Source organism: Dipodomys spectabilis, unplaced genomic scaffold, assembly GCF_019054845.1.
Source record: "Dipodomys spectabilis isolate Male_0828 unplaced genomic scaffold, ASM1905484v1 ptg000671l, whole genome shotgun sequence".
Classification (NCBI taxonomy): Eukaryota; Metazoa; Chordata; class Mammalia; order Rodentia; family Heteromyidae; genus Dipodomys; species Dipodomys spectabilis.
The window spans coordinates 501840-526667 of NW_024871348.1; the positions used below are offsets into that span (position 1 = coordinate 501840).

The following is a 24828-nucleotide window of genomic DNA, read 5'->3' on the forward strand; positions in this document are numbered from 1 at the left end:
ATGCGGTAAGGTGAAATTGAGGTAGATGATAGGGTGTACGTAAATGTGCCTGTATGGTTTACAGTACTTGTTAGGGTACTTGATAGAATGTGACACTGTTTACTATATTTGTTAGGGTACTTATTAGGGTATGCGGTACAGTTTAGGGTTTTAGAGTAAGGTATGTGTTAGGATAACTGATAGGGTACATGTTGGAGCATGTGCTAGGGTTGGGGGTTAGGGTCAGAGTCAGGGTCATTGTCAGTGTTAGGATTATAGGTTAAGGTTATCGATCTGGTGAGGTTAGGGCTAGCATTTGGATTATGGGAATAGGTCAGGCTTAAGGTCAGGAAAGGGTGTAGGGAAAATATGGGAGACAAAGGGTGAGGTTGGGGATGCACTTGAGGAAATTTTAGAGTAAGGGTCCAGCAAAGGTTTAGGGTTAGGGAATGTGTGAGAAAGAACTCTGTGGGATGGGTTGGGGTTATGGATATGGTATGGATATGGAGTAGTCTTCAAGGTTAATTATAGAACAGGTGAGGATTAGGGAACTTGTTAGGGTTGGGATTGCAGAAAGTGTGGGTTGTGCAGTTATGTAGGGATTGGGGTTAGTAGATGGTTTAGAGTGAGACATAAGATTGGTGAGTAGCTGGGCTGGGAAGGTGACTCAGTGATAGAGCGCATGCCTTGCATGCCTGAGGCCCTGGGTTTGATCCTCAGCACTACATAAGCAAAAAGAAAAAAAGCCGGAAGTGGTGCTGTGGCTCAAGTTGTAGAGCGCTAGCCTTGAGCTGAAGAGCTGAGGGACAGCGCCCAGGCCCAGAGTTCAGGCCCCACGACCGGACCCAAAAATAAATAATAAAAAAAAAAAGTAAAGCAGAAAAAAGAGTCGTTTTTCTATCATTGCTGAGAAGGAATGCCGTCTGGCGCTCCGTCTGGTGGTCTGCGCCTCCCTTCAGAGTTCTGGCTTGGCCAGGTGCAAGCTGGGAACAGAGCAGCGGATGCAGCGAGGAGGCGCCGCTCCTGTGCTCTGGAGAGTCCCTGGAGCTGGTCTGTTCTACGGAATCCATTGGGGCCAGGCGGGGCATGCCCGGCAGCCCCCGTCCGGCCCGGCAGCATGTGCCCACCTCTCTGCGCCGCTCAGGGAGTTCAGCTCCTGCTCTGGCTTTTCTGTGGCAAGCCTTTGCCCCTCCACTGAGGCCGCCGGTGTACCATACCCTTCAGAGTGCGTAGAGCACAGCCTTGTTCCCTTCCCGAGGCTTAAGTTTAAGAGGCGCTGTCAAATTCACCACCAAGAATGCTTCTCCCTTCCTGAGCGCCTGACATGTGGTACCTCCTGACCTTTTTTGGGAGTTGGGAGAGTCAAAGGCAAGGTGGTGAGTGTTCACGTAGCTAGGGGTCGTGAGGACATGGGACTTGTCCAGCGACCGCTCTGATGCGCTGTTCCTTTTTTTTAACCAGTGTTTGTCCAGCATGATGCTGCTCAGCTCTACCTCACGTTCTGGAACCTTCTTAAGGATCAAATAGATGATGTGGACTTGGTAAGAGCTGAAGCTGGAATCCCAGGACCTGTAGAGGTCGCTCACCATTGTGCATTTGTAGTAAGGGATCCGTGGAGACCGCTTGCCACGGTTCCTGGTGTCCTTCCCGGTACCTGCCGGGAGCGTCAGGGCTCGTCAGTCCAACAGGTCCAACTCTGGCCATAGCCTCACCCGTCCTTGGCGCCTTCTTGCAGGTAGAGAGGCTGCAGGCCCTGTACACGATCCGGGTGAAGGAGTCCCTGGTTTGCCTCCTCTGTACCAGAGAGAGCAGTAGGAACAGCAGTATGCTGACCCTCTCCCTCCCTCTCTATGACGTGGACGCAAAGCCTCTGCAAACACTGGTGAGAGACTGGGTGAGAAAGGGTCGCCCCGCCATGCCAGTTCCCCCCGCCATGCCAGTTCCCCGTGTCCTTCCACCCGCGGACACTAACAACTCTGTTTCACTTGCACGGCTCTAGGTGACTTTGAGCAGCAGCAGAAGTTCTATCCTGTTTCTCATTTTCTCACCCTCGTATTAACCAGGGCTCCTTGTGTTTTCTCCTCCAGTGGGTGGAAGATCCTGACAGATGTAGCGCTGGTAGTGGGGTGCTTGGGGGACTGTGGGGGAACCTGCAGCGGAGCTCAGCCCTCACCTGTGGGGTGGCCGCGTGCCCATGGAAAGGGTCTGCTGACGCGGCCTTTCCCTGCGGCCTCCGCCGGCAGGAGGAGGCCCTGCGCTGCTTTTTCCAATCCAGGGAGTTAGCCAGCAAGAGCAAGTGGTTCTGCGAGGCCTGCGGGACGAAGACGCGTGGAAGCCAGGTGCCCACCCTCAGGTTCAGATGTCTCCGGGGCGGGCTGTTGCTGGGCCACGGCTTTCCAGACACTTCCGGGCCCTTCCTGATGGCGGATGGGGTGGGATGTGGGTGAGGCTAGTTCAGACCCTCGGGCTTCTCATAGACGGGGCTGTGGATGTCGCTTCTTGACCACAGTCTTCCACCAGGAGTGGCAGGTGACGGCATGGGGCTGGGTGGGGGCGGTGGGGTTTCCTCTTTGGTTTTAGAGACGCTCCCTACAGCAGACTCCTAGTTTCTGAGGGCCAGGCACCTCTGCGGAGCCCTGAGCAGCTCACGGCTTTTGTCTGAGGTCCATAGTGCTGTGCCGGCCAAGCGTCACCTGTGTCTCCGGGGAGAGGAATGGATTCTGCCATGGAAGCCTTCAGCTCCCCAGTGTGTCCCCCGCGCCCCTCCCCCTGGGGAGGAGAACGAGCCACCAGGCCCGGCGTGTCTCAGGATCTTCCCGCAAGCGCCTCGGGGCCCCGTCTCACAGTGAGTTTTGCTTTTGCAGGTCTTGAGGATGACGCATCTGCCCCAAACCCTGACCCTTCACCTGATGCGATTCTCCATTCGGAACTCACAGACGGAGAAAGTCTGCCACTTGCTGCACTTCCCTCAGCGCTTGGATCTCAGTCAGGTTCTTCTGGCTGAGCATCAAGACTTCACTGAGGACGCAGAGCAGGTGAGGTGTTCTGGATCGATCCTACCAGACGCGGCGTCCTCCAGGTTCAGCGCTCTTACCCCTCGACTGCTAGATGGCACCGACTGGTGACTCCCCTGGTTCAGGCTCCCCAGGCCCGGGTTAGCGATTTGGTCTTCAGCTCACCTCCACAGTGTGAGGGCTCGGAGCAGCCCGGTGCTGGGTGCGCAGCGCCCCCGGGAGGGGAGCCAGGCGTGGTGAGCTCAGCCTCTGAGCACTGCTCTGTCTGAGGAAGTGTGCCCTCTGCGGGCTAGGCGGGGCCCGCACCGAGGACAGGCTGGCCTCAGGTTGCTGCGAGTCACAGAAGCAAAGGCATATTCAAGGCAGAGGGCTTAAAAACATTTTAAATTCAATTTATTTATTTATTGTTCAGCCAGTATGTTGGCACGTGCCTATCTTCTTTGCGGCTGGGAGACGTAGACCAGAGGGGCATTGGTTCAAGGCCAGTGTGAGCTACACAGTTAAGACCCTGCCTCACAAAGAAAAGAAAGGCTGTTTTTGTTTTTTTCTAAGCATTATTGATTTTAATGACCATGTGGTCCCCCGGGGTCCGTGCTGGGGTTATCATTATAACAATGTCACCACAAGCCTTTGTTGTTCCTAGTGTTAGTTTCTTTAAAGATTCAGGACAAACCTGCCTTCTTTCCAATGTTGACACATGGAAAGTATTTGTGTGTAGGGATTTCAGTGTGGTGCTGTGACGTACGCATGCCGGAGGAATGGTGTCTTGTGGTCTTGGCACTGACTAATGTGTCACGCTGGGCCTGTAGCAAGCACATCGCCATTCACCATCTGAGCCAAGCCGCTGGGCCTTTTTGCTTGAGTTCTGTTATCAGGCAGTGGTTTGTTTTTGTCCAGGCCTGACCTTGGACTGCTCTTCTACCTCTGCCTCTCCAAGGGACAGGCTTCCGGGTGTGCACTTGTGTCTGGCTTGTCTGTTGAGATCGGAGTCTCACTAGCTTTCTGGCCAGGCTGACTTTGTCCACAGCCTTTCTGATCTCCCCCTCTGGAGAACCTGGATTATAGGTGTGCAACCGCACCCATCCTCAAATTTTGGAAAGATTAGCTCAAGCTAGACAACATACTTATCACTTCACCTGTGTCTTTGTGGTGAGCGTATGTAAAAATTCTTGAAAAGCATTTTCCGGTGTGGAACACATCGATACTGTATGACATTGTTCTGAAACTCATTCCTCCCGTCTAACTGGAAGTTTGTGCGCTTTGATCAGCATCTTTCATTACAACCCCTAATAACCACTGTTGGGTTTCTGCTGCTATGGTTTTTTTTTGAAAGAAAGAAATACTCTTGACTAACAAAAAAGTCAGCCCAAACTCTCACTACTAATGTTCCCTTTTCTTTTAAACAGTTTTCTAAGATATTGAGGGAGTGGAAGGAACACTTCATGGACACATGTAGTAGAGACTTTGCGTCTGTAACATTCCTCTTTGTGTCCTACTGTCTTTGTAAGGTTTCTGTCCTGCCATTTCACTGTCCGTTTTCGGGTTCTTTTCTGTCAGCGTTTTGTGGATATTCTAGTTCCATTTCTTCTCCTCACCTTTTTGAATGTCACCTCATATTTCTCACAGTTTCATTAACCTCAAACTGAAGACTTTCAGACTATGTCTTCTGTTCAGATGGTGGCATGTGTCTATCAGCCCATTAATCATAGGAAGCCTGAAGCAGGGGAAATCATGTTCCCGACTTTTGCCTGGGGAAGGACAAAACAGCACAGAACAGAGCTAGGGGTGTGATTCAATGGTAAGGCTCCTGCCTGGCACGCAGGAGGCCCTGGGTTCAAACTGCAACTTCAAAACAAACCAACAAAAACAAAGAAGAAACCAAGGTGAAACAAAAAGTTCACAACCCCTCCCCCCCAAACCAAAACAAAACAAATTCCCTTCCGATAACTTGTCTGCCAATGTTAAAAAACCCTTCTGCATGGTTAACAGAGACCTCCTCAGAGTTCCCACTTGGCAAAAATTGAACATCCCCCACTTACTGGTCGTGCGTCTGGTATAACACAGGCATCACAGTTCTGGTTTGTGATGCTTCTCTTCAACTAGCTGTGAGATTCTGCAGGTCAAGGTCTTTTCTTCGAGCTCCTTGGAAGTGTCAGTGCCGGGCCTAGAGCAGGCAGTAAACAAGTGCCTGGCAAATATGCTTCCTCATTAAAGACCAGGGCTGGGAAAGGAGGGATGGGTCGCTTACAGCCTTGTCCTCTTCCAGCGTGAAGCACAGTATGAACTCTTCGCTGTGATAGCCCACGTAGGGATGGCAGACGTCGGTCATTACTGTGCCTACATTCGGAATCCAGCGGATGGAAGATGGCTCTGCTTCAATGACTCCAATGTTTGTTGGGTGAGAACCATCATCTAAACTTTCCTCCTTCTCTGAATTCTCAGCTCAGAGTTGAAGACGCATTATGGTCTTGTAGTTTGTGTGTAGGAGCTGGGGAGTTTTGTGGTTCAAAGCCATTCTCTAGGTTTATTGCTTTATTTATTTATTTTCTTGCTTTACTTGGGGCTTAGACTCAGGGTCTGGGTGCTGTTCCCCAGCCTCTTTGTGTTCAAGGAGAGTGCTCTACCTACCACTTCGGCCACAGCACCACTTCCGGTTTCTTCTGTATGTGGTACTGAGGAATGGAACCCAGGGCTTCATGCATGCTAGGCGAGCACTCTACCACTGAGCCACCTTCCCAGCCATGGTTTATTGCTTTCTAAGCATCTGTTTGTGTCAGTGTTAGGTTTCTGGTGCTCTTAGCCCCGTACCTTGAAGGTTTATGCTTTGTAGGAAACGTCTGTGGAGCGAGACGTTAAAGATGCAAGGTGTAAAACTCTGGGATAGGTGTAAGCATTTCAAGGTGAGTGGGGACATCACAGAGGGTCTCAGGATGCACGGCGTTGTGTCACCAGATGCTCTGATGCTGTGTGGTCGCCAGGGTGGGCTTCTCCATTCTCTGCAGGAGTCTAACAGGGCACATTACAGTGTCCCCTGTTCTGTCAACACGTAATAGCAGCTGCCAACCAGCTGCTGATGTCTGTGATGTTCTTCCAGGTGTCCTGGGAAGATGTCCAGTGTACCTATGGAAATCATCACTACCCCTGGTAAGAGAAGTACTTGGGGGAGTGGGGTCCACTGGGTTCTTGGAGCTTTATGAAATCTGCACGGATGAACTATTGCCTTTATCCGAGAGTCCCCACTGACTACCATTCAGCCTCATCTTTCAGCAGTCATCCCTGGCACCACACTTCCCTCAGAATTTAGACTTAAGTAAAGCACTGGCATAAGTCCCAATACCATGTCCATCATCTTCTGTAACTGTGTACCTGTATTTTCTGGTCTCTATGACCCTGTCCTAATTTATCTTCTGAGCAAGTGCCTAGTGGTGTTTTGATAATCACGGTCTCTCCTACTGCGCAAAGCCTTTAATGATGGGCCCCAGCGGATTGGCGGGGCTATCTTATCAGTACCGCGCTAACCGATTGCACCGCTGGAGCTCCAAAGGCAGGGCTATCTTATTTGCTTTCGTTGCTTTTTGAGCAGGTCTCCTTTATTACACTTCAAAATGTTTTTTGATTTTGCGACTTTTCCCCTCACACCAGACCATGTGCTCTTTTTTTTTTTTTTTTTTTGGTGCTGGTTCTTGGGTTTGAAGTCTAGGCCTAGGCATTGAGCTTTTTCACTCAAGGCTAGTGCTCGATCACATGAACCACAACTCCACGGCCTGCTTTTGTGTGGTTAATTTGAGATAAGAGTATCAAAGACTTTTCTGCTCTGCTGGCTTTGAACCTGAATTCTCTGATCTAAGCCTCCTGAATAACAAGGGTTACAAGTGTGAGCCAGTGGTGCCCAGAAGACCAGGGGCCAGGACCACTCTTCTCTTTCTCAGTAGGCATCAGGACATGATACTGACGTAGTCATTAACCTAGAGAGAAAAGCTGGATAAAGTTAAGGCAGAGATTTTTATATGTACTGGAGGTGGAAATGGAACTGACAGTGTAGGTACTGGAGGTGGTATGGGGGTGACAGTGTAGGTAGTGGAGCTGGTATGGGGGTGACAGTGTAGGTACTGGAGGTGATGTGGGGGTGACAGTGTAAGTACTGGAGGTGGTATGGGGGTGACAGTGTAGGTAGTGGAGGTGGTATGAGTGTGACAGTGTAGGTAGTGGAGGTGGTATTGGGGTGACAGTGTAGGTACTGGAGGTGATATGGGGGTGACAGTGTAGTTACTGGAGGTGGTATTGGGGTGACAGTGTAGGTACTGGAGGTGATATGGGGGTGACAGTGTAGGTACTGGAGGTGATATGGGGGTCACAGTGTAGGTAGTGGAGGTGGTATTGAGGTGACAGTGTAGGTAATGGAGGTGGTATTGGGGTGACAGTGTAGGTAGTGGAGGTGGTATTGAGGTGACAGTGTAGGTAGTGGAGGTGGTATTGGGGTGACAGTGTAGGTACTGGAGGTGGTATGGGCGTGACAGTGTAGGTACTGGAGGTGGTATTGGGGGTGATGGTGCTTGTACCAGGTGATATTCAGCTACATCAGAGGTTTGATTTCATAATTAATGGATTAGGTGGAGCTTATGTTTGATATCTTCCTTTTACCTACTTTTCATATTTTCCTTTTATTTATTCTCAACATTTCTCTTAGGTGCCTGTTCTTAGCCAATTTTTGGTTATTCATTCCCCTGTGATTTAGAATAGGGGTTAGCAAACTTTCTCTGTAGAAGTTAGAGAGAAAGTACTTAGGGTTTTGGAGCATAGCTTCTGTAGCTGTTACTCAGCTTTGCCCTTGCAACATGCAGGGTGCCACAGACAGCACGTGAATGAATGAATGTAAGTGGCCATGTTCCAATTAAGTTTATTTGCAAAAAACTGGGTTGGAGTTGGCTTATAGTCCCATAATATGTCTGTCCCTGGTCCTTTCCTCCTTCCTTCCTTCCTTCCTTCCTTCCTTCCTTCCTTCCTTCCTTCCTTCCTTTCTTCCTTCCTTGTTTTCCTTCCTTCCTTGCTTCCTTCCTTCCTTCCTTCCTTTCTTCCTTTCTTTCTTCTAGTCCTGGGTATGAACTCAGGGCCTGGGTGCTATCCCTGAGCCTCTTTGTATTCAAGATTAATGCTGTACCACTCGAACCACAGTGCTACTTCCAGCTTTTTCTGAGTATTTTATTGGAGATAAGAGTCTCACAGACTTTTCTGTCCAGGCTGCCTTTGAACCATGACCCTCAGATCTCAGCCTCCTGAGTAGCTAGGATCACAGGCATGAGCCGTTAGCACCATGCTGTCCATGATTTGTATGTTAGCTAATAAGAACTTACAGGTTAGTTTCCCAAGTCACTATTTTCTTTCCCTTTGATGAGACGGACAGGTTAGGTAGATGAAGGTTTGCTTCATTATCCTGGAAATTTGGTCCTATTGTGAATCAATAATATATCCCCTCAACTAGGCACTGGTAGCTCACTCCTGTCATCCTAGCTACTGAGGAGGCTGAGATCTGAGGATTGCGGATCAAAGCCAGCCTGGGCAGGAAAATGTTTGTGACTCTTATCTCTAAGTAACTGGCTACAGAAAACTAGAAGTGGCTTTATGGCTCAAGTGGTAGAGCCCTCGCCTTGAGCTGGGACAGTGCCCAGGCCCAGAATTCAAGTCCCACAACCCACCCAAAAATACATACAGCCTTTCATTGTAAATGTTTCATTTTGCTATGCTGATAAATTTCTCTTTATAGGCAGGAAACTGCATATCTTCTGGTTTACATGAAGATTAGAGGTTAATGGATATACTCTAAACCTTCAGAGACTGACAAATTCATTTCTTTTCCTGTCATTGGATCTGCTGAGTCTTCTAGGAGATTCTACAATGAGGAAAAACATAAAAAGTGTAATAATTTAAGTCTTAAGTTATAACCATGAATGGGTACTGGTGTGGTTTGGATGTGGTTTGTCTCCAAAGGTCCTGTGACAGAGGCCTGGTCCCTTGTCTAGCAATGTTGTGGGGCAGAATCTTTTGAGAGCTGAGGCTTGTGCAGGGCATCTGTGGCTCATGCTTGAAATTCTAGCTACTCAGGAGGCTTTGAGAGTTCAAATCCAGATAGGGCAGAAAAAGCCTTGAGACTTACCTTCCATTGACAACGGAAACAAAAGCTGGAAGTATAGCCATTGCTCAAGTGCTAATGTGCCGGCTCGAGTGAAAAAGCTCAAGGATGGACTGCACCTAAGCCCCGCGTTCAAGGCCCAGTAGTGCCCATGAACTATTTCAGCTAGGCCCCCGTCTCCCTACGTTTCCAGAGCCCTTGAAAATGTCCCACACCTGGAGAGTAAGCATTCAACACAGGAGCCTGTGTAGGAAATTCTTATCCAAACCATAACTCTTGTGAATGAGGCACAATAAGTAAATAAAGTTATTTCTTTCAAAAGGAGTGTAGTGTGCAGCTTAATGGGGTAATTAAACACATATGCTGCTAACGACTTGTGCTATAAATATATAGCTGTGAAAGCAAAGGCCACTGGATCTTTTCAAGAAGTTGCGCTCCTCGGGACCCGGGCTGCGGCGAACACTAATGCCCAGCAGAGGGCGCTCTGGGCCTGTGCGCTGTCCTCATCAGGACCCGGGGTGCGGTGAGCACTGATGCCCACCAGAGGGCGCCCTAGGCTTGCACACTGTCCTCTCATCAGGACTCGGGGTGCAGTGGGTCCCGATTCCCACCAGAGGGCATACTAGGCATATGTGCACTGGCCTCCTGGCCTCAGGACCTGTGGCATAGAAGACATGCAGAGGCCACGTCCTATGGACTATGAGTCCCGGCACCCTGAAGCTGAGAAAGCGCACAGGTGAAGTGGTTCTGTCTGACTCCATTCTGGGAAAATGATCAGAGTCGGATTTAGAGTTGCTTCAAATAAAACACAAAATGAAATGGATACCATGGATGTATTACAGTAACAACTAGGACCTGAAATATATATATATATATTGGTCCCCTCGTGGGGCCTGAACTCTGGGCCTGGGCGCCGTCCCTCAGCTCTTCAGCTCAAGGCTAGCGCTCTACCACTTGAGCCACAGCGCCACTTCCGGGTTTTTGCTTTTTGCTTATGTGGTGCTGGGGTATCGAACCCAGGGCCTCAGGCATGCAAGGCAAGCGCTCTACCACTGAGCCACCTTCCCAGCCCCTGATCTATTAACCTCTAGTACATTGCAGTGCACATTGAAAAGTTCCACAAAATGTAAAATGCTTTTATGGGGATATGTGAGGACTGGTTTTTAGTGTTAACATCCTCCCTGTCTTAAATGATACTTAACTAGATGATAATGATTAGCTATAACTGATTTATACTATAAAGGATTTAAACATACATAAGGGTCTAGGGTTGCTATGACACACCACTGCAGACTGGGTTGTTTAGAGATCTGTGTTCATAGCTCTGAAGTTTAGCAGCATGGAATAAGTGTCTTCTGGGCCACATTCCCTCAGGAGGTACAAGGCACTGTGAGTTCTAGGTCTTCTCTCAGCTTCTGAGCCTGTGAGAGCAGAGTGACGTCTCTGCAGAGGATCATCCCTGGGTGCATTTCTGGGACCCGATTTCCCCCTTTTAGGGGCACAATAACAACAGGAACTGGAGTTGATCTCCTGCCAAAAGCCCATTTCCATGTAAGGTCACATTCCCAGGTATTGGGTGATGAGAGCATGCATACATGAACTTTGGGAACACAACCCATTACAATGTTCCTGCCTCTGCTGGGCAGCCTCTACCTCCATATTTTACCTCCCTATTGCTGGGGCTCCTCTGGAGCCCCATCTCCTTCCTGGCACCCAGCAGATCACTGCTGGCCCTGACTGCTGGCTTGAGCTGACCCTGAGAATTCACTGAGAGCTGGTGTAGGGCAAAGGGTCTCCTAGACTGTTAAGGTCCCAGACTGTGTGAGGAAAACTATGCCGAGAAGTTGACCCTTTACTAAAAACAAAGAGAGGCCATGAAGGGAGACCTTAAAACCTATTTCACATGGAATTCCCCCCTATGTCATACCCTGCCCAATTAGAACGGTGCCTGCCGTGCAACGTTGTGCATTCCACCCCGTGATCGATTGCCTCCTGCTTCAAGGGAGTCGATGCCTCGGTGTGCACATTGCGCATCCTCCTGTAGCTATCTCTGTAATAAAGCTCCCGTAGCTGTCTTTGTAACAGCCCCCAGCTTCAAGGATGCAGGGCCTATAACATCATGTTTCCAGAATATACAAACCCCAAGAGTAAGAATATCCACTTGCTTTGTGTGGGGACCCCAAATTTGCCCGCCAATGCAAGCCAGAATGATAGGTTAGTTCAAACAGTTCCTAGGAGTCGGACTGTAACCCACCAGCCACGGACATAAACATGCAACCCTTATGTGGTTTTACAATCCCGTTGGCCACCTGTGCGTGGCCAGGCGTGGATGTTGCCTTTAAAAACCCTAGCTTGTGGGTTGTTCGGGGTCGCAGTTTCAGCTCCCGAGTCTGTGCTGCGTCCCTGGCCGGTTAGCTCTCCACTTCCCCAAGAAAGTCATCTTTTTAAGTGAGGCTGTCTGAACAGTGGACTTTTTTCCCCGTAACACTGGGACAAGACTGCTCTGGGGTTGGGACACTACAGTTTGCAGCAGGACCAAACAGAGGCTGGTCTGTCTCTGGCACTGAGGCTTTGGGACACTTCATCAGGGCTTCAAGTTTTACAGGGTCCTGGGCAGAAGTAGCTGCAGCTACAGGCTAGGAGGAGGAGTGGAGCACTGCAGGGGTGGGGCAGGAGCAGGAAGTGAGCGGTCCAGGGGCGGGGCTGGTGGGACGCCAAGGGTCTTGGGGACAGTGTGCATACCTAGAGCACCATCTGGTAGGAAGCAGTGGTCACTGCACCTCTCTGGTCCTGAGATGAGGAAGATCATGTGCAGGCCTAGAGCACCATCTGGTGGGAAACATTGGTCACTGCATCCCCTGGACCTGAGAAGAGGAGGATCATGTACACAGCTAGACCACCATCTGGTGGGAATCAGCGCTCACCGCACCCCTTGGTCTTGAGGAAAGGAGGACGGTGAGCATGCCTAGAGCACCCTCTGGTGGGAAACAGCCCTCATTGCACCCCTGGTCCTGAGAAGACGAGCAAGGTGCTCACCTGTCTAGCGTGCCCTCCGGTGGGAATCAGCTATCACCGCACCCTAGGTGCTGAGGAGAGGAGGACAGTGTGCAAGCCTAGAGCACCCTCTTGTGGGAATCAGTGCTCACTGCATCCTCTGGTTTTGTGGGCGGAGCAGAGCAAGAAGTGAGCAGTGCAGGGGTGGGCTTGTGGGAGGATCTGGGGTCCTGAGGAGGACAGTACACACACCTAGAGCACCATCAGGTGGGAATTAGTGAACACTGCATACCTGGCCAGGACAAGAGGAGCACAGTGTGCACACCTAGAGCGCCCTCTGGTCAGAATCAGGGCTCACTGCCCCCTCTGGTCCTGAGAAGGACAGTGTACATACCCAGAGCGCCGTCTTGTGGGTATCAGTGTTCATTGCACTCTCTGGTCCTGAGAAGAACAGTGCACACACCCAGAGCGCCCTCTGGTGGGAATCATTCTTGAAAGCAGCCATCAATTAAGAAAGCGTTAACGCTCAACACTTCACTCTACTTTATCCACTGCAGCCCCTGGTCCTGAGAAGGACCGTGCACACACCCAGAGCGCCCTCTGGTGGGAATCAGTGCAGACTGCACCCTCTAGTCTTGTGGGAGGAGCAGAGCATGGAAGTGAGGGGTCCAGGGGCGGGGCTTGTGTAGGGGCAGAGAATGATAGGGGTGGGGCAAGAATGAGTCCAGAGGCGGGGCTTGTGGGGAGGCAGAGCACAGGAGGGGTGTGGCAAAGGAGAAGTGAGTGGTGTATGCATGTCAGTCAGGGTACATATTAGGGTGTGTGATGGGGTATATGTTAGGGTACATGCATGTGTCAGGTTACACATTTGGGATACACGTAAGACGGTTACCTGGATGGTTTGGACAATGTATTAGAATTTAGAGTATTTATTAGGGTATGTGCTACGTTTAGGGTAAATGTGAAGTTGTAGTTTGTTAGGGTACATTCAGGGTACAGGTACAATTTACAGAGTATGTGAATGGGTACTTGTTACCATATGGGTTCGTGTCCAGAGCATGTTTTTTGTATTACAGTATATTGGGAATCTGTTAGGTTTAACATACATGTGAAAGTGATGGCACATATTAGGGTATGTGTTTGAGTCCATGTCCATGTATGTGTTAGAGTTAGGGCACTTGATAGGGGATTTGTTAGGGTTACGGTACATGCTAGAGTGTGTGTTAGTTAGGGCACATATTAGGGTATGTATTAGAGTTAGCATACTTCACAGGGGATTCGTTAGGGTGAAGGTACATGTTAGGATATGGTTGAGTCACATGTTAGGGTACATTAATTTTTTTAAGTATGTGTCAAGGTACCTGGGGTATATGTAAAGGTCAGAGTTAGAGTATGTTAGGGTACATTCAGGGTACATGTAAGGTTCCTGTATGCTTTATAGAATATGTGTTAGGGTATTTGTTATTATATGCGTGTCTAGAGTATGTTTAATGTGTTAGAGTACTATTGGGAAATCTGTTGGGGTTCAAAGACATGTTAAAGTCAGGGCACATATTAGGGTGTACATTGGGTTACTTTAAGGTACAAGTTTGAGTGTATTTAAGGGTATTTGCATGGTTTTGAATAAGTGTTAGGGTCCTTGTTAGGGTATGAGTTAGTGTTTAGAGTACATGTTAGCAAACAGGGTATGTTTTGTGCACATGCTAGGGTACATGTATGACTTGAAGTACATGTTAGAGTACTTGTTAGGATACATGTAAATGTTTAGAGTGTGTGTTACAGTATGTGTTTGGGTATGTGTTAAGGTTACAGTTATGGTTTGGGTTAGGCAACATGTTAGGAAGTATGTTGGGATAAGTTTAGGGTACTTGTTAGGGTATATGTAAGCTTTACAGTACATGATAATGGTTAGGGTCTGTGTTAACCAGTAGGGTACATGTTAGAGCATTTGTTAGGGTTTGGCTTAGAGTTAAGGTATGTATTAGGGTATGTTTGGGGTACATGCTAGTTTACCTAACTATAAGAGTACTTGCATGTATTAGAGTGCATGTAGGAGTCATTGTTACCACACATTTTAGCGTTTAGAGTGTATGTTATGGCATGTGTGTGAGTTAGAATGAAGTTTATGGTATATGTCAGGGTTCGTGTTAGAGTTAGGGTATGTGTTAGGGTTAAAGTATACGCTATAGTGTATATTAGGGTTATGGTTTGGGTTAATTAAGGGCACGTGTTTGGGTATGCGGTAAGGTGAATTTGAGGTAGATGATAGGGTGTACGTAAATGTGCCTGTATGGTTTACAGTACTTGTTAGGGTACTTGATAGAATGTGACACTGTTTACTATATTTGTTAGGGTACTTGTTAGGGTATGCGGTACAGTTTAGGGTTTTAGAGTAAGGTATGTGTTAGGATAACTGATAGGGTACATATTGGAGCATGTGCTAGGGTTGGGGGTTAGGGTCAGAGTCAGGGTCATTGTCAGTGTTAGGATCTTATCAATCTGGTGAGGTTAGGGCTAGCATTTGGATTATGGGAATAGGTCAGGCTTAAGGTCAGGAAAGGGTGTAGGGAAAATATGGTAGACAAAGGGTGAGGTTGGGGATGCACTTGAGGAAATGTTAGAGTAAGGGTCCAGGAAAGGTTTAGGGTTAGGGAATGTGTGAGGAAGAACTCTGTGGAATGGGTTGGGGTTATGGATATGGTATGAATATGGAGGCTCAGTGGTACAGAGCTTGCCTTGCATGCCTGAGGCCCTGGGTTCGATTCCTCAGCATCACAGAAGCAAAAAGAAAAAAAGCCGGAAGTGGCGCTGTGGCTCAAGTGGTAGAGCGCTAGCCTTGAGCTGAAGAGCTGAGGGACAGCGCCCAGGCCCAGAGTTCAGGCCCCAAAACCAGACCCAAAAATAAATAAATAAAAAAAAAGTAAAGCAAAAAAAAAAGGAGTAATTTTTCTTTCTTTGCTGAGAAGAAATGCCGTCTGGCGCTCCATCTTGTGGTCTGCGCCTCCCTTCAGAGTTCTGGCTTGGCCAGGTGCAAGCTGGGAACAGAGCAACGGATGGAGCGAGGAGGCGCCGCTCCTGTGCTCTGGAGAGTCCCTGGAGCTGGTCTGTTCTAGGGAATCCAGTGGGGCCAGGCGGGTCATGCCCGGCAGCCCCCGGCCGGCCCGGCAGCATGTGCCCACCTCTCTGCGCCGCTCAGGGAGTTCAGCTCCTGCTCTGGCTTTTCTGTGGCAAGCCTTTGCCCCTCCACTGAGGCTGCTGGTGTACCATACCCTTCAGAGTGCGTAGAGCACAGCCTTGTTCCCTTCCCGAGGCTTAAGTTTAAGAGGCGCTGTCAAATCCAGCACCAAGAATGCTTCTCCCTTCTTGAGCGCCTGACATGTGGTACCTCCTGACCTCTTTTGGGAGTTGGGAGAGGCAAAGGCAAGGTGGTGAGTGTTCACGTAGCTAGGGGTCGTGAGGACATGGGACTTCTCCAGCGACCGCACTGATGCGCTGTTCCTTTTTTTTAACCAGTGTTTGTCCAGCACGATGCTGCTCAGCTCTACCTCACGTTCTGGAACCTTCTTAAGGATCAAATAGATGATGTGGACTTGGTAAGAGCTGAAGCTGGAATCCCAGGACCTGTAGAGGTCGCTCACCATTGTGCATTTGTAGTAAGGGATCCGTGGAGACCGCTTGCCACGGTTCCTGGTGTCCTTCCCGGTACCTGCCGGGAGTGTCAGGGCTCGTCAGTCCAACAGGTCCAACTCTGGCCATAGCCTCACCGGTCCTTGGCGCCTTCTTGCAGGTAGAGAGGCTGCAGGCCCTGTACACGATCCGGGTGAAGGAGTCCCTGGTTTGCCTCCTCTGTACCAGAGAGAGCAGTAGGAACAGCAGTATGCTGACCCTCTCCCTCCCTCTCTATGAAGTGGATGCAAAGCCTCTGCAAACACTGGTGAGAGACTGGGTGAGAAAGGGTCGCCCCGCCATGCCAGTTCCCTCCGCCATGCCAGTTCCCCCTGCCATGCCAGTTCCCCGTGTCCTTCCACCCGCGGACACTAACAACTCTGTTTCACTTACATGGCTCTAGGTGGCCAATTTCTTTGAGCAGCAGCAGAAGTTCTATCCTGTTTCTCATTTTCTCACCCTCGTATTAACCAGGGCTCCTTGTGTTTTCTCCTCCAGTGGGTGGAAGATCCTGACAGATGTAGCGTTGGTAGTGGGGTGCTTGGGGGACTGTGGGGGAACCGGCAGCGGAGCTCAGCCCTCACCTGTGGGGTGGCCGTGTGCCCATGGAAAGGGTCTGCTGACGCGGCCTTTCCCTGCGGCCTCCGCCGGCAGGAGGAGGCCCTGCGCTGTTTTTTCCACCCCAGGGAGTTAGCCAGCAAGAGCAAGTGGTTCTGCGAGGCCTGCGGGACGAAGACGCGTGGAAGCCAGGTGCCCACCCTCAGGTTCAGATGCGTCTCCGGGGCGGGCTGTTGCTGGGCCACGGCTTTCCAGACACTTCCGGGCCCTTCCTGATGGCGGATGGGGTGGGATGTGGGTGAGGCTAGTTCAGACGCTCGGGCTTCTCATAGACGGGGCTGTGGGTGTCGCTTCTTGACCACAGTCTTCCACCAGGAGTGGCAGGTGACGGCATGGGGCTGGGTGGGGGCGGTGGGGTTTCCTCTTTGGTTTTAGAGACGCTCCCTACAGCAGACTCCTAGTTTCTGAGGGCCAGGCACCTCTGCGGAGCCCTGAGCAGCTCACGGCTTTTGTCTGAGGTCCATAGTGCTGTGCCGGCCAAGCGTCCCCTGTGTCTCCGGGGAGAGGAATGGATTCTGCCATGGAAGCCTTCAGCTCCCCAGTGTGTCCCCCGCACCCCTCCCCCTGGGGAGGAGAACGAGCCACCAGGCCCGGCGAGTCTCAGGATCTTCCCGCAAGCGCCTCGGGGCCCCGTCTCACAGTGAGTTTTGCTTTTGCAGGTCTTGAGGATGACGCATCTGCCCCAAACCCTGACCCTTCACCTGATGCGATTCTCCATTCGGAACTCACAGACGGAGAAAGTCTGCCACTTGCTGCACTTCCCTCAGCGCTTGGATCTCAGTCAGGTTCTTCTGGCTGAGCATCAAGACTTCACTGAGGACGCAGAGCAGGTGAGGTGTTCTGGATCGATCCTACCAGACGCGGCGTCCTCCAGGTTCAGCGCTCTTACCCCTCGACTGCTAGATGGCACCGACTGGTGAATCCCCTGGTTCAGGCTCCCCAGGCCCGGGTTAGCGATTTGGTCTTCAGCTCACCTCCACAGTGTGAGGGCTCGGAGCAGCCCTGTGCTGGGTGCGCAGCGCCCCCGGGAGGGGAGCCAGGCGTGGTGAGCTCAGCCTCTGAGCACTGCTCTGTCTGAGGAAGTGTGCCCTCTGCGGGCTAGGCGGGGCCCGCACCGAGGACAGGCTGGCATCAGGTTGCTGCGAGTCACAGAGGCAAAGGCATATTCAAGGCAGAGGGCTTAAAAACATTTTAAATTCAATTTATTTATTTATTGTTCAGCCAGTATGTTGGCACGTGCCTATCTTCTTTGCGGCCGGGAGACGTAGACCAGAGGGGCATTGGTTCAAGGCCAGTGTGAGCTACACAGTTAAGACCCTGCCTCACAAATAAAAGAAAGGCTGTTTTTGTTTTTTTCTAAGCATTATTGATTTTAATGACCATGTGGTCCCCCGGGCTCCGTGCTGGGGTTATCATTATAACAATGTCACCACAAGCCTTTGCTGTTCCTAGTGTTAGTTTCTTTAAAGACTCAGAACAAACCTGCCTTATTTCCAATGTTGACACATGGAAAGTATTTGTGTGTAGGGATTTCAGTGTGGTGCTGTGACGTATGCATGCCGGAGGAATGGTGTTTTGTGGTCTTGGCACTGACTAATGTGTCACGCTGGGCCTGTAGCAAGCACATCGCCATTCACCATCTGAGCCAAGCCGCTGGGCCTTTTGGCTTGAGTTCTGTTATCAGGCAGTGGTTTGTTTTTGTCCAGGCCTGACCTTGGACTGCTCTTCTACCTCTGCCTCTCCCAGGGACAGGCTTCCGGGTGTGCACTTGTGTCTGGCTTGTCTGTTGAGATCGGAGTCTCACTAGCTTTCTGGCCAGGCTGACTTTGTCCACAGCCTTTCTGATCTCCCCCTCTGGAGAACCTGGATTATAGGTGTGCAACCGCACCCATCCTCAAATTTTGGAAAGATTAGCTCAAGCTAGACAACATACTTATCACTTCAACTGTGTCTTTGTGGTGAGCGTATGTAAAAATTCTTGAAAAGCATTTTCCGGTGTGGAACACATCGATACTGTATGACATTGTTCTGAAACCCATTCCTCCCGTCTAACTGGAAGTTTGTGCGCTTTGATCAGCATCTTTCATTACAACCCCTAATAACCACTGTTGGGTTTCTGCTGCTATGGTTTTTTTTTGAAAGAAAGAAATACTCTTGACTAACAAAAAAGTCAGCCCAAACTCTCACTACTAATGTTCCCTTTTCTTTTAAACAGTTTTCTAAGATATTGAGGGAGTGGAAGGAACACTTCATGGACACATGTAGTAGAGACTTTGCGTCAGTAACATTCCTCTTCGTGTCCTACTGTCTTTGTAAGGTTTCTGTCCTGCCATTTCACTGTCCGTTTTCGGGTTCTTTTCTGTCAGCGTTTTGTGGATATTCTAGTTCCATTTCTTCTCCTCACCTTTTTGAATGTCACCTCATATTTCTCACAGTTTCATTAACCTCAAACTGAAGACTTTCAGACTATGTCTTCTGTTCAGATGGTGGCATGTGTCTATCAGCCCATTAATCATAGGAAGCCTGAAGCGGGGGAAATCATGTTCCAGACGTTTGCCTGGGGAAGTAAAAAACAGCACAGAACAGAGCTAGGGGTGTGATTCAATGGTAAGGCTCCTGCCTGGCACGCAGGAGGCCCTGGGTTCAAACCACAACTTCCAAAACAAACCAACAAAAACAAAGAAGAAACCAAGGTGAAACAAAAAGTTCACAACCCCTTCCCCCCCAAACCAAACCAAACCAAAACAAATTCCCTTCCGATAACTTGTCTGCCAATGTTAAAAAACCCTTCTGCACGGTTAACAGAGACCTCCTCAGAGTTCCCACTTGGCAAAAATTGAACATCCCCCACTTACTGGTCGTGCGTCTGATATAACACAGGCATCACAGTTCTGGTTTGTGATGCTTCTCTTCAACTAGCTGTGAGATTCTGCAGGTCAAGGTCTTTTCTTCGAGCTCCTTGGAAGTGTCAGTGCCGGGCCTAGAGCAGGCAGTAAACAAGTGCCTGGCAAATATGCTTCCTCATTAAAGACCATACCAGGGCTGGGAAAGGAGGGATGGGTCGCTTACAGCCTTGTCCTCTTCCAGCGTGAAGCACAGTATGAACTCTTCGCTGTGATAGCCCACGTAGGGATGGCAGACTTCGGTCATTACTGTGCCTACATTCGGAATCCAGCGGATGGAAGATGGCTCTGCTTCAATGACTCCAATGTTTGTTGGGTGAGAACCATCGTCTAAACTTTCCTCCTTCTCTGAATTAGCCACCTTCAATAAATTCTCAGCTCAGAGTTGAAGACGCATTATGGTCTTGTAGTTTGTTTGTAGGAGCTGGGGAGTTTTGTGGTTCAAAGCCATTCTCTAGGTTTATTGCTTTATTTATTTATTTTCTTGCTTTACTTGGGGCTTAGACTCAGGGTCTGGGTGCTGTTCCCCAGCCTCTTTGTGTTCAAGGTGCGTGCTCTACCTACCACTTTGGCCACAGCACCACTTCCGGCTTTTTCTGTGTATGTGGTACTGAGGAATGGAACCCAGGGCTTCATGCATGCTAGGCGAGCACTCTACCACTGAGCCACCTTCCCAGCCATGGTTTATTGCTTTCTAAGCATCTGTTTGTGTCAATGTTAGGTTTCTGGTGCTCTTAGCCCTGTACCTTGAAGGTTTATGCTTTGTAGGAAATGTCTGTGGAGCGAGACGTTAAAGATGCAAGGTGTAAAACTCTGGGATAGGTGTAAGCATTTCAAGGTGAGTAGGGACATCACAGAGGGTCTCAGGATGCACGGCGTTGTGTCACCAGATGCTCTGATGCTGTGTGGTCGCCAGGGTGGGCTTCTCCATTCTCTGCAGGGGTCTAACAGGGCACATTACAGTGTCCCCTGTTCTGTCCACACGTAATAGCAGCTGCCAACCAGCTGCTGATGTCTGTGATGTTCTTCCAGGTGTCCTGGGAAGACGTCCAGTGTACCTATGGAAATCATCACTACCGCTGGTAAGAGAAGCACTTGGGGAAATGGAGTCCACTGGGTTCTTGGAGCTTTATGAAATCTGCACGGATGAACTATTGCCTTTATCCGAGAGTCCCCACTGACTACCATTCAGCCTCATCTTTCAGCAGTCATCCCTGGCACCACACTTCCCTCAGAATTTAGACTTAAGTAAAGCACTGGCATAAGTCCCAATACCATGTCCATCATCTTCTGTAACTGTGTACCTGTATTTTCTGGTCTCTATGACCCTGTCCTAATTTATCTTCTGAGCAAGTGCCTAGTGGTGTTTTGATAATCACGGTCTTTCCTACTGCGCAAAGCTTTACTGATGGGCCCCAGCGGATTGGCGGGGCTATCTTATCAGTACCGCGCTAACCGATTGCACCGCTGGAGCTCCAAAGGCAGGGCTATCTTATTTGCTTTCGTTGCTTTTTGAGCAGGCCTCCTTTATTACACTTCAAAATGTTTGTTGATTTTGCGACTTTTCCCCTCACACCAGACCATGTGCTTTTTTTTTTTTTTTTTTTTTTTTTTTGGTGCTGGTTCTTGGGTTTGAAGTCTAGGCCTAGGCATTGAGCTTTTTCACTCAAGGCTAGTGCTCGACCACATGAACCACAACTCCACGGCCTGCTTTTGTGTGGTTAATTTGAGATAAGAGTATCAAAGACTTTTCTGCTCTGCTGGCTTTGAACCTGAATTCTCTGATCTAAGCCTCCTGAATAACAAGGGTTACAAGTGTGAGCCAGTGGTGCCCAGAAGAGCAGGGGCCAGGACCACTCTTCTCTTTCTCAGTAGGCATCAGGACATGATACTGACGTAGTCATTAACCTAGAGAGAAAAGCTGGATAAAGTTAAGGCAGAGATTTTTATATGTACTGGAGGTGGAAATGGAACTGACAGTGTAGGTACTGGAGGTGGTATGGGGGTGACAGTGTAGGTAGTGGAGGTGGTATGGGGGTGACAGTGTAGGTACTGGAGGTGATGTGGGGGTGACAGTGTAAGTACTGGAGGTGGTATGGGGGTGACAGTGTAGGTAGTGGAGGTGGTATGAGTGCGACAGTGTAGGTAGTGGAGGTGGTATTGGGGTGACAGTGTAGGTACTGGAGGTGATATGGGGGTGACAGTGTAGGTACTGGAGGTGGTATTGGGGTGACAGTGTAGGTACTGGAGGTGATATGGGGGTGACAGTGTAGGTACTGGAGGTGGTATTGGGGTGACAGTGTAGGTACTGGAGGTGATATGGGGGTCATAGTGTAGGTAGTGGAGGTGGTATTGAGGTGACAGTGTAGGTAGTGGAGGTGGTATTGGGGTGACAGGGTAGGTAGTGGAGGTGGTATTGGGGTGACAGTGTAGGTAGTGGAGGTGGTATAGGGGTGACAGTGTAGGTACTGGAGGTGGTATTTTGGGTGATGGTGTTTGTACCAGGTGATATTCAGCTACATCAGAGGTTTGATTTCATAATTAATGGATTAGGTGGAGCTTATGTTTGATATCTTCCTTTTACCTACTTTTCATATTTTCCTTTCATTTATTCTCAATATTTCTCTTAGGTGCCTGTTCTTAGCCAATTTTTGGTTATTCATTCCCCTGTGATTTAGAATAGGGGTTAGCAAACTTTCTCTGTACTAGTTAGAGAGAAAGTACTTAGAGTTTTTGAGCATAGCTTTTGTAGCTGTTACTCAGCTTTGCCCTTGCAACATGCAGGGTGCCACAGACAGCACGTGAATGAATGAATGTAAGTGGCCATGTTCCAATTAAGTTTATTTACAAAAAACAGGGTTGGAGTTGGCTTATAGTCCCATAATATGTCTGTCCCTGGTCCTTTCCTCCTTCCTTCCTTCCTTCCTTCCTTCCTTCCTTCCTTCCTTTCTTCCTTCCTTGTTTTCCTTCCTTCCTTGCTTCCTTCCTTCCTTCCTTCCTTTCTTCCTTTCTTTCTTCTAGTCCTGGGTATGAACTCAGGGACTGGGTGCTATCCCTGAGCCTCTTTGTATTCAAGATTAATGCTGTACCACTCGAACCACAGTGCTACTTCCAGCTTTTTCTGAGTATTTTATTGGAGATGACAGTCTCACAGACTTTTCTGTCCAGGCTGCCTTTGAACCATGACCCTCAGATCTCAGCCTCCTGAGTAGCTAGGATCACAGGCATGAGCCGTTAGCACCATGCTGTCCATGATTTGTATGTTAGCTAATAAGAACTTACAGGTTAGTTTCCCAAGTCACTATTTTCTTTCCCTTTGATGAGACGGACAGGTTAGGTAGATGAAGGTTTGCTTCATTATCCTGGAAATTTGGTCCTATTGTGAATCAATAATATATCCCCTCAACTAGGCACTGGTAGCTCACTCCTGTCATCCTAGCTACTGAGGAGGCTGAGATCTGAGGATTGCGGATCAAAGCCAGCCTGGGCAGGAAAATGTTTGTGACTCTTATCTCTAAGTAACTGGCTACAGAAAACTAGAAGTGGCTTTATGGCTCAAGTGGTAGAGCCCTCGCCTTGAGCTGGGACAGTGCCCAGGCCCAGAATTCAAGTCCCACAACCCACCCAAAAATACATACAGCCTTTCATTGTAAATGTTTCATTTTGCTATGCTGATAAATTTCTCTTTATAGGCAGGAAACTGCATATCTTCTGGTTTACATGAAGATTAGAGGTTAATGGATATACTCTAAACCTTCAGAGACTGACAAATTCATTTCTTTTCCTGTCATTGGATCTGCTGAGTCTTCTAGGAGATTCTACAATGAGGAAAAACATAAAAACTGTAATAATTTAAGTCTTAAGTTATAACCATGAATGGGTACTGGTGTGGTTTGGATGTGGTTTGTCTCCAAAGGTCCTGTGACAGAGGCCTGGTCCCTTGTCTAGCAATGTTGTGGGGCAGAATCTTTTGAGAGCTGAGGCTTGTGCAGGGCATCTGTGGCTCATGCTTGAAATTCTAGCTACTCAGGAGGCTTTGAGAGTTCAAATCCAGATAGGGCAGAAAAAGCCTGGAGACTTACCTTCCATTGACAACTGAAACAAAAGCTGGAAGTATAGCCATTGCTCAAGTGCTAATGTGCCGGCTGGGGTGAAAAAGCTCAAGGATGGACTGCACCTAAGCCCCGCGTTCAAGGCCCAGTAGTGCCCATGAACTATTTCAGCTAGGCCCCCGTCTCCCTAAGTTTCCAGAGCCCTTTAAAATGTCCCACACCTGGAGAGTAAGCATTCAACACAGGAGCCTGTGTAGGAAATTCTTATCCAAACCATAACTCTTGTGAATGAGGCACAATAAGTAAATAAAGTTATTTCTTTCAAAAGGAGTGTAGTGTGCAGCTTAATGGGGTAATTAAACACATATGCTGCTAACGACTTGTGCTATAAATATATAGCTGTGAAAGCAAAGGCCACTGGATCTTTTCAAGAAGTTGCGCTCCTCGGGGCCCGGGCTGCGGTGAACACTAATGCCCAGCAGAGGGCGCTCTGGGCCTGTGCGCTGTCCTCATCAGGACCCGGGGTGCGGTGAGCACTGATGCCCACCAGAGGGCGCCCTAGGCTTGCACACTGTCCTCTCATCAGGACTCGGGGTGCAGTGGGTCCCGATTCCCACCAGAGGGCATACTAGGCGTATGTGCACTGGCCTCCTGGCCTCAGGACCTGTGGCATAGAAGACATGCAGAGGCCACGTCCTATGGACTATGAGTCCCGGCACCCTGAAGCTGAGAAAGCGCACAGGTGAAGTGGTTCTGTCTGACTCCATTCTGGGAAAATGATCAGAGTCGGATTTAGAGTTGCTTCAAATAAAACACAAAATGAAATGAATACCATGGATGTATTACAGTAACAACTAGGACCTGAAATATATATATATATTGGTCCCCTCCCTCGTGGGGCCTGAACTCTGGGCCTGGGCGCCGTCCCTCAGCTCTTCAGCTCAAGGCTAGCGCTCTACCACTTGAGCCACAGCACCACTTCCGGCTTTTTGCTTTTTGCTTATGTGGTGCTGGGGAATCGAACCCAGGGCCTCAGGCATGCAAGGCAAGCGCTCTACCACTGAGCCACCTGCCCAGCCCCTGATCTATTAACCTCTAGTACATTGCAGTGCACGTTGAAAAGTTCCACAAAATGTACAATGCTTTTATAGGGATATGTGAGGACTGGTTTTTAGTGTTAACATCCTCCCTGTCTTAAATGATACTTAACTAGATGATAATGATTAGCTATAACTGATTTATAATATAAAGGATTTAAACATACATAAGGGTCTAGGGTTGCTCTGACACACCACTGCAGACTGGGTTGTTTAGAGATCTGTGTTCATAGCTCTGAAGTTTAGCAGCATGGAATAAGTGTCTTCTGGGCCACATTCCCTCAGGAGGTACAAGGCACTGTGAGTTCTAGGTCTTCTCTCAGCTTCTGAGCCTGTGAGAGCAGAGTGACGTCTCTGCAGAGGATCATCCCTGGGTGC

General features: G+C 49.2%; 1 protein-coding gene across 1 annotated transcript; it reads left to right on the forward strand.

The window, feature by feature from the left end:
* On the forward strand, positions 1-23363 carry LOC122101673 (ubl carboxyl-terminal hydrolase 18-like). Its single transcript, XM_042672146.1, has 9 exons — positions 1-5; positions 939-1204; positions 1441-1520; positions 1715-1861; positions 16435-16530; positions 17058-17228; positions 19486-19617; positions 20334-20383; positions 22994-23363. Exons 1-9 carry the CDS (start codon positions 1-3, stop codon positions 23037-23039), a joined length of 993 nt encoding a protein of 330 aa, XP_042528080.1. The 3' UTR covers positions 23040-23363.
* Positions 23364-24828: the final 1465 nt, after the last annotated feature.

Coding starts and splice junctions, on each gene's coding strand:
- LOC122101673 (XM_042672146.1), top strand. Junction 16,531..17,057: donor CGAAGACGCGTGGAAGCCAG/GTGCCCACCCTC, acceptor TTGCTTTTGCAG/GTCTTGAGGATGACGCATCT. Junction 17,229..19,485: donor TCACTGAGGACGCAGAGCAG/GTGAGGTGTTCT, acceptor GTCCTCTTCCAG/CGTGAAGCACAGTATGAACT.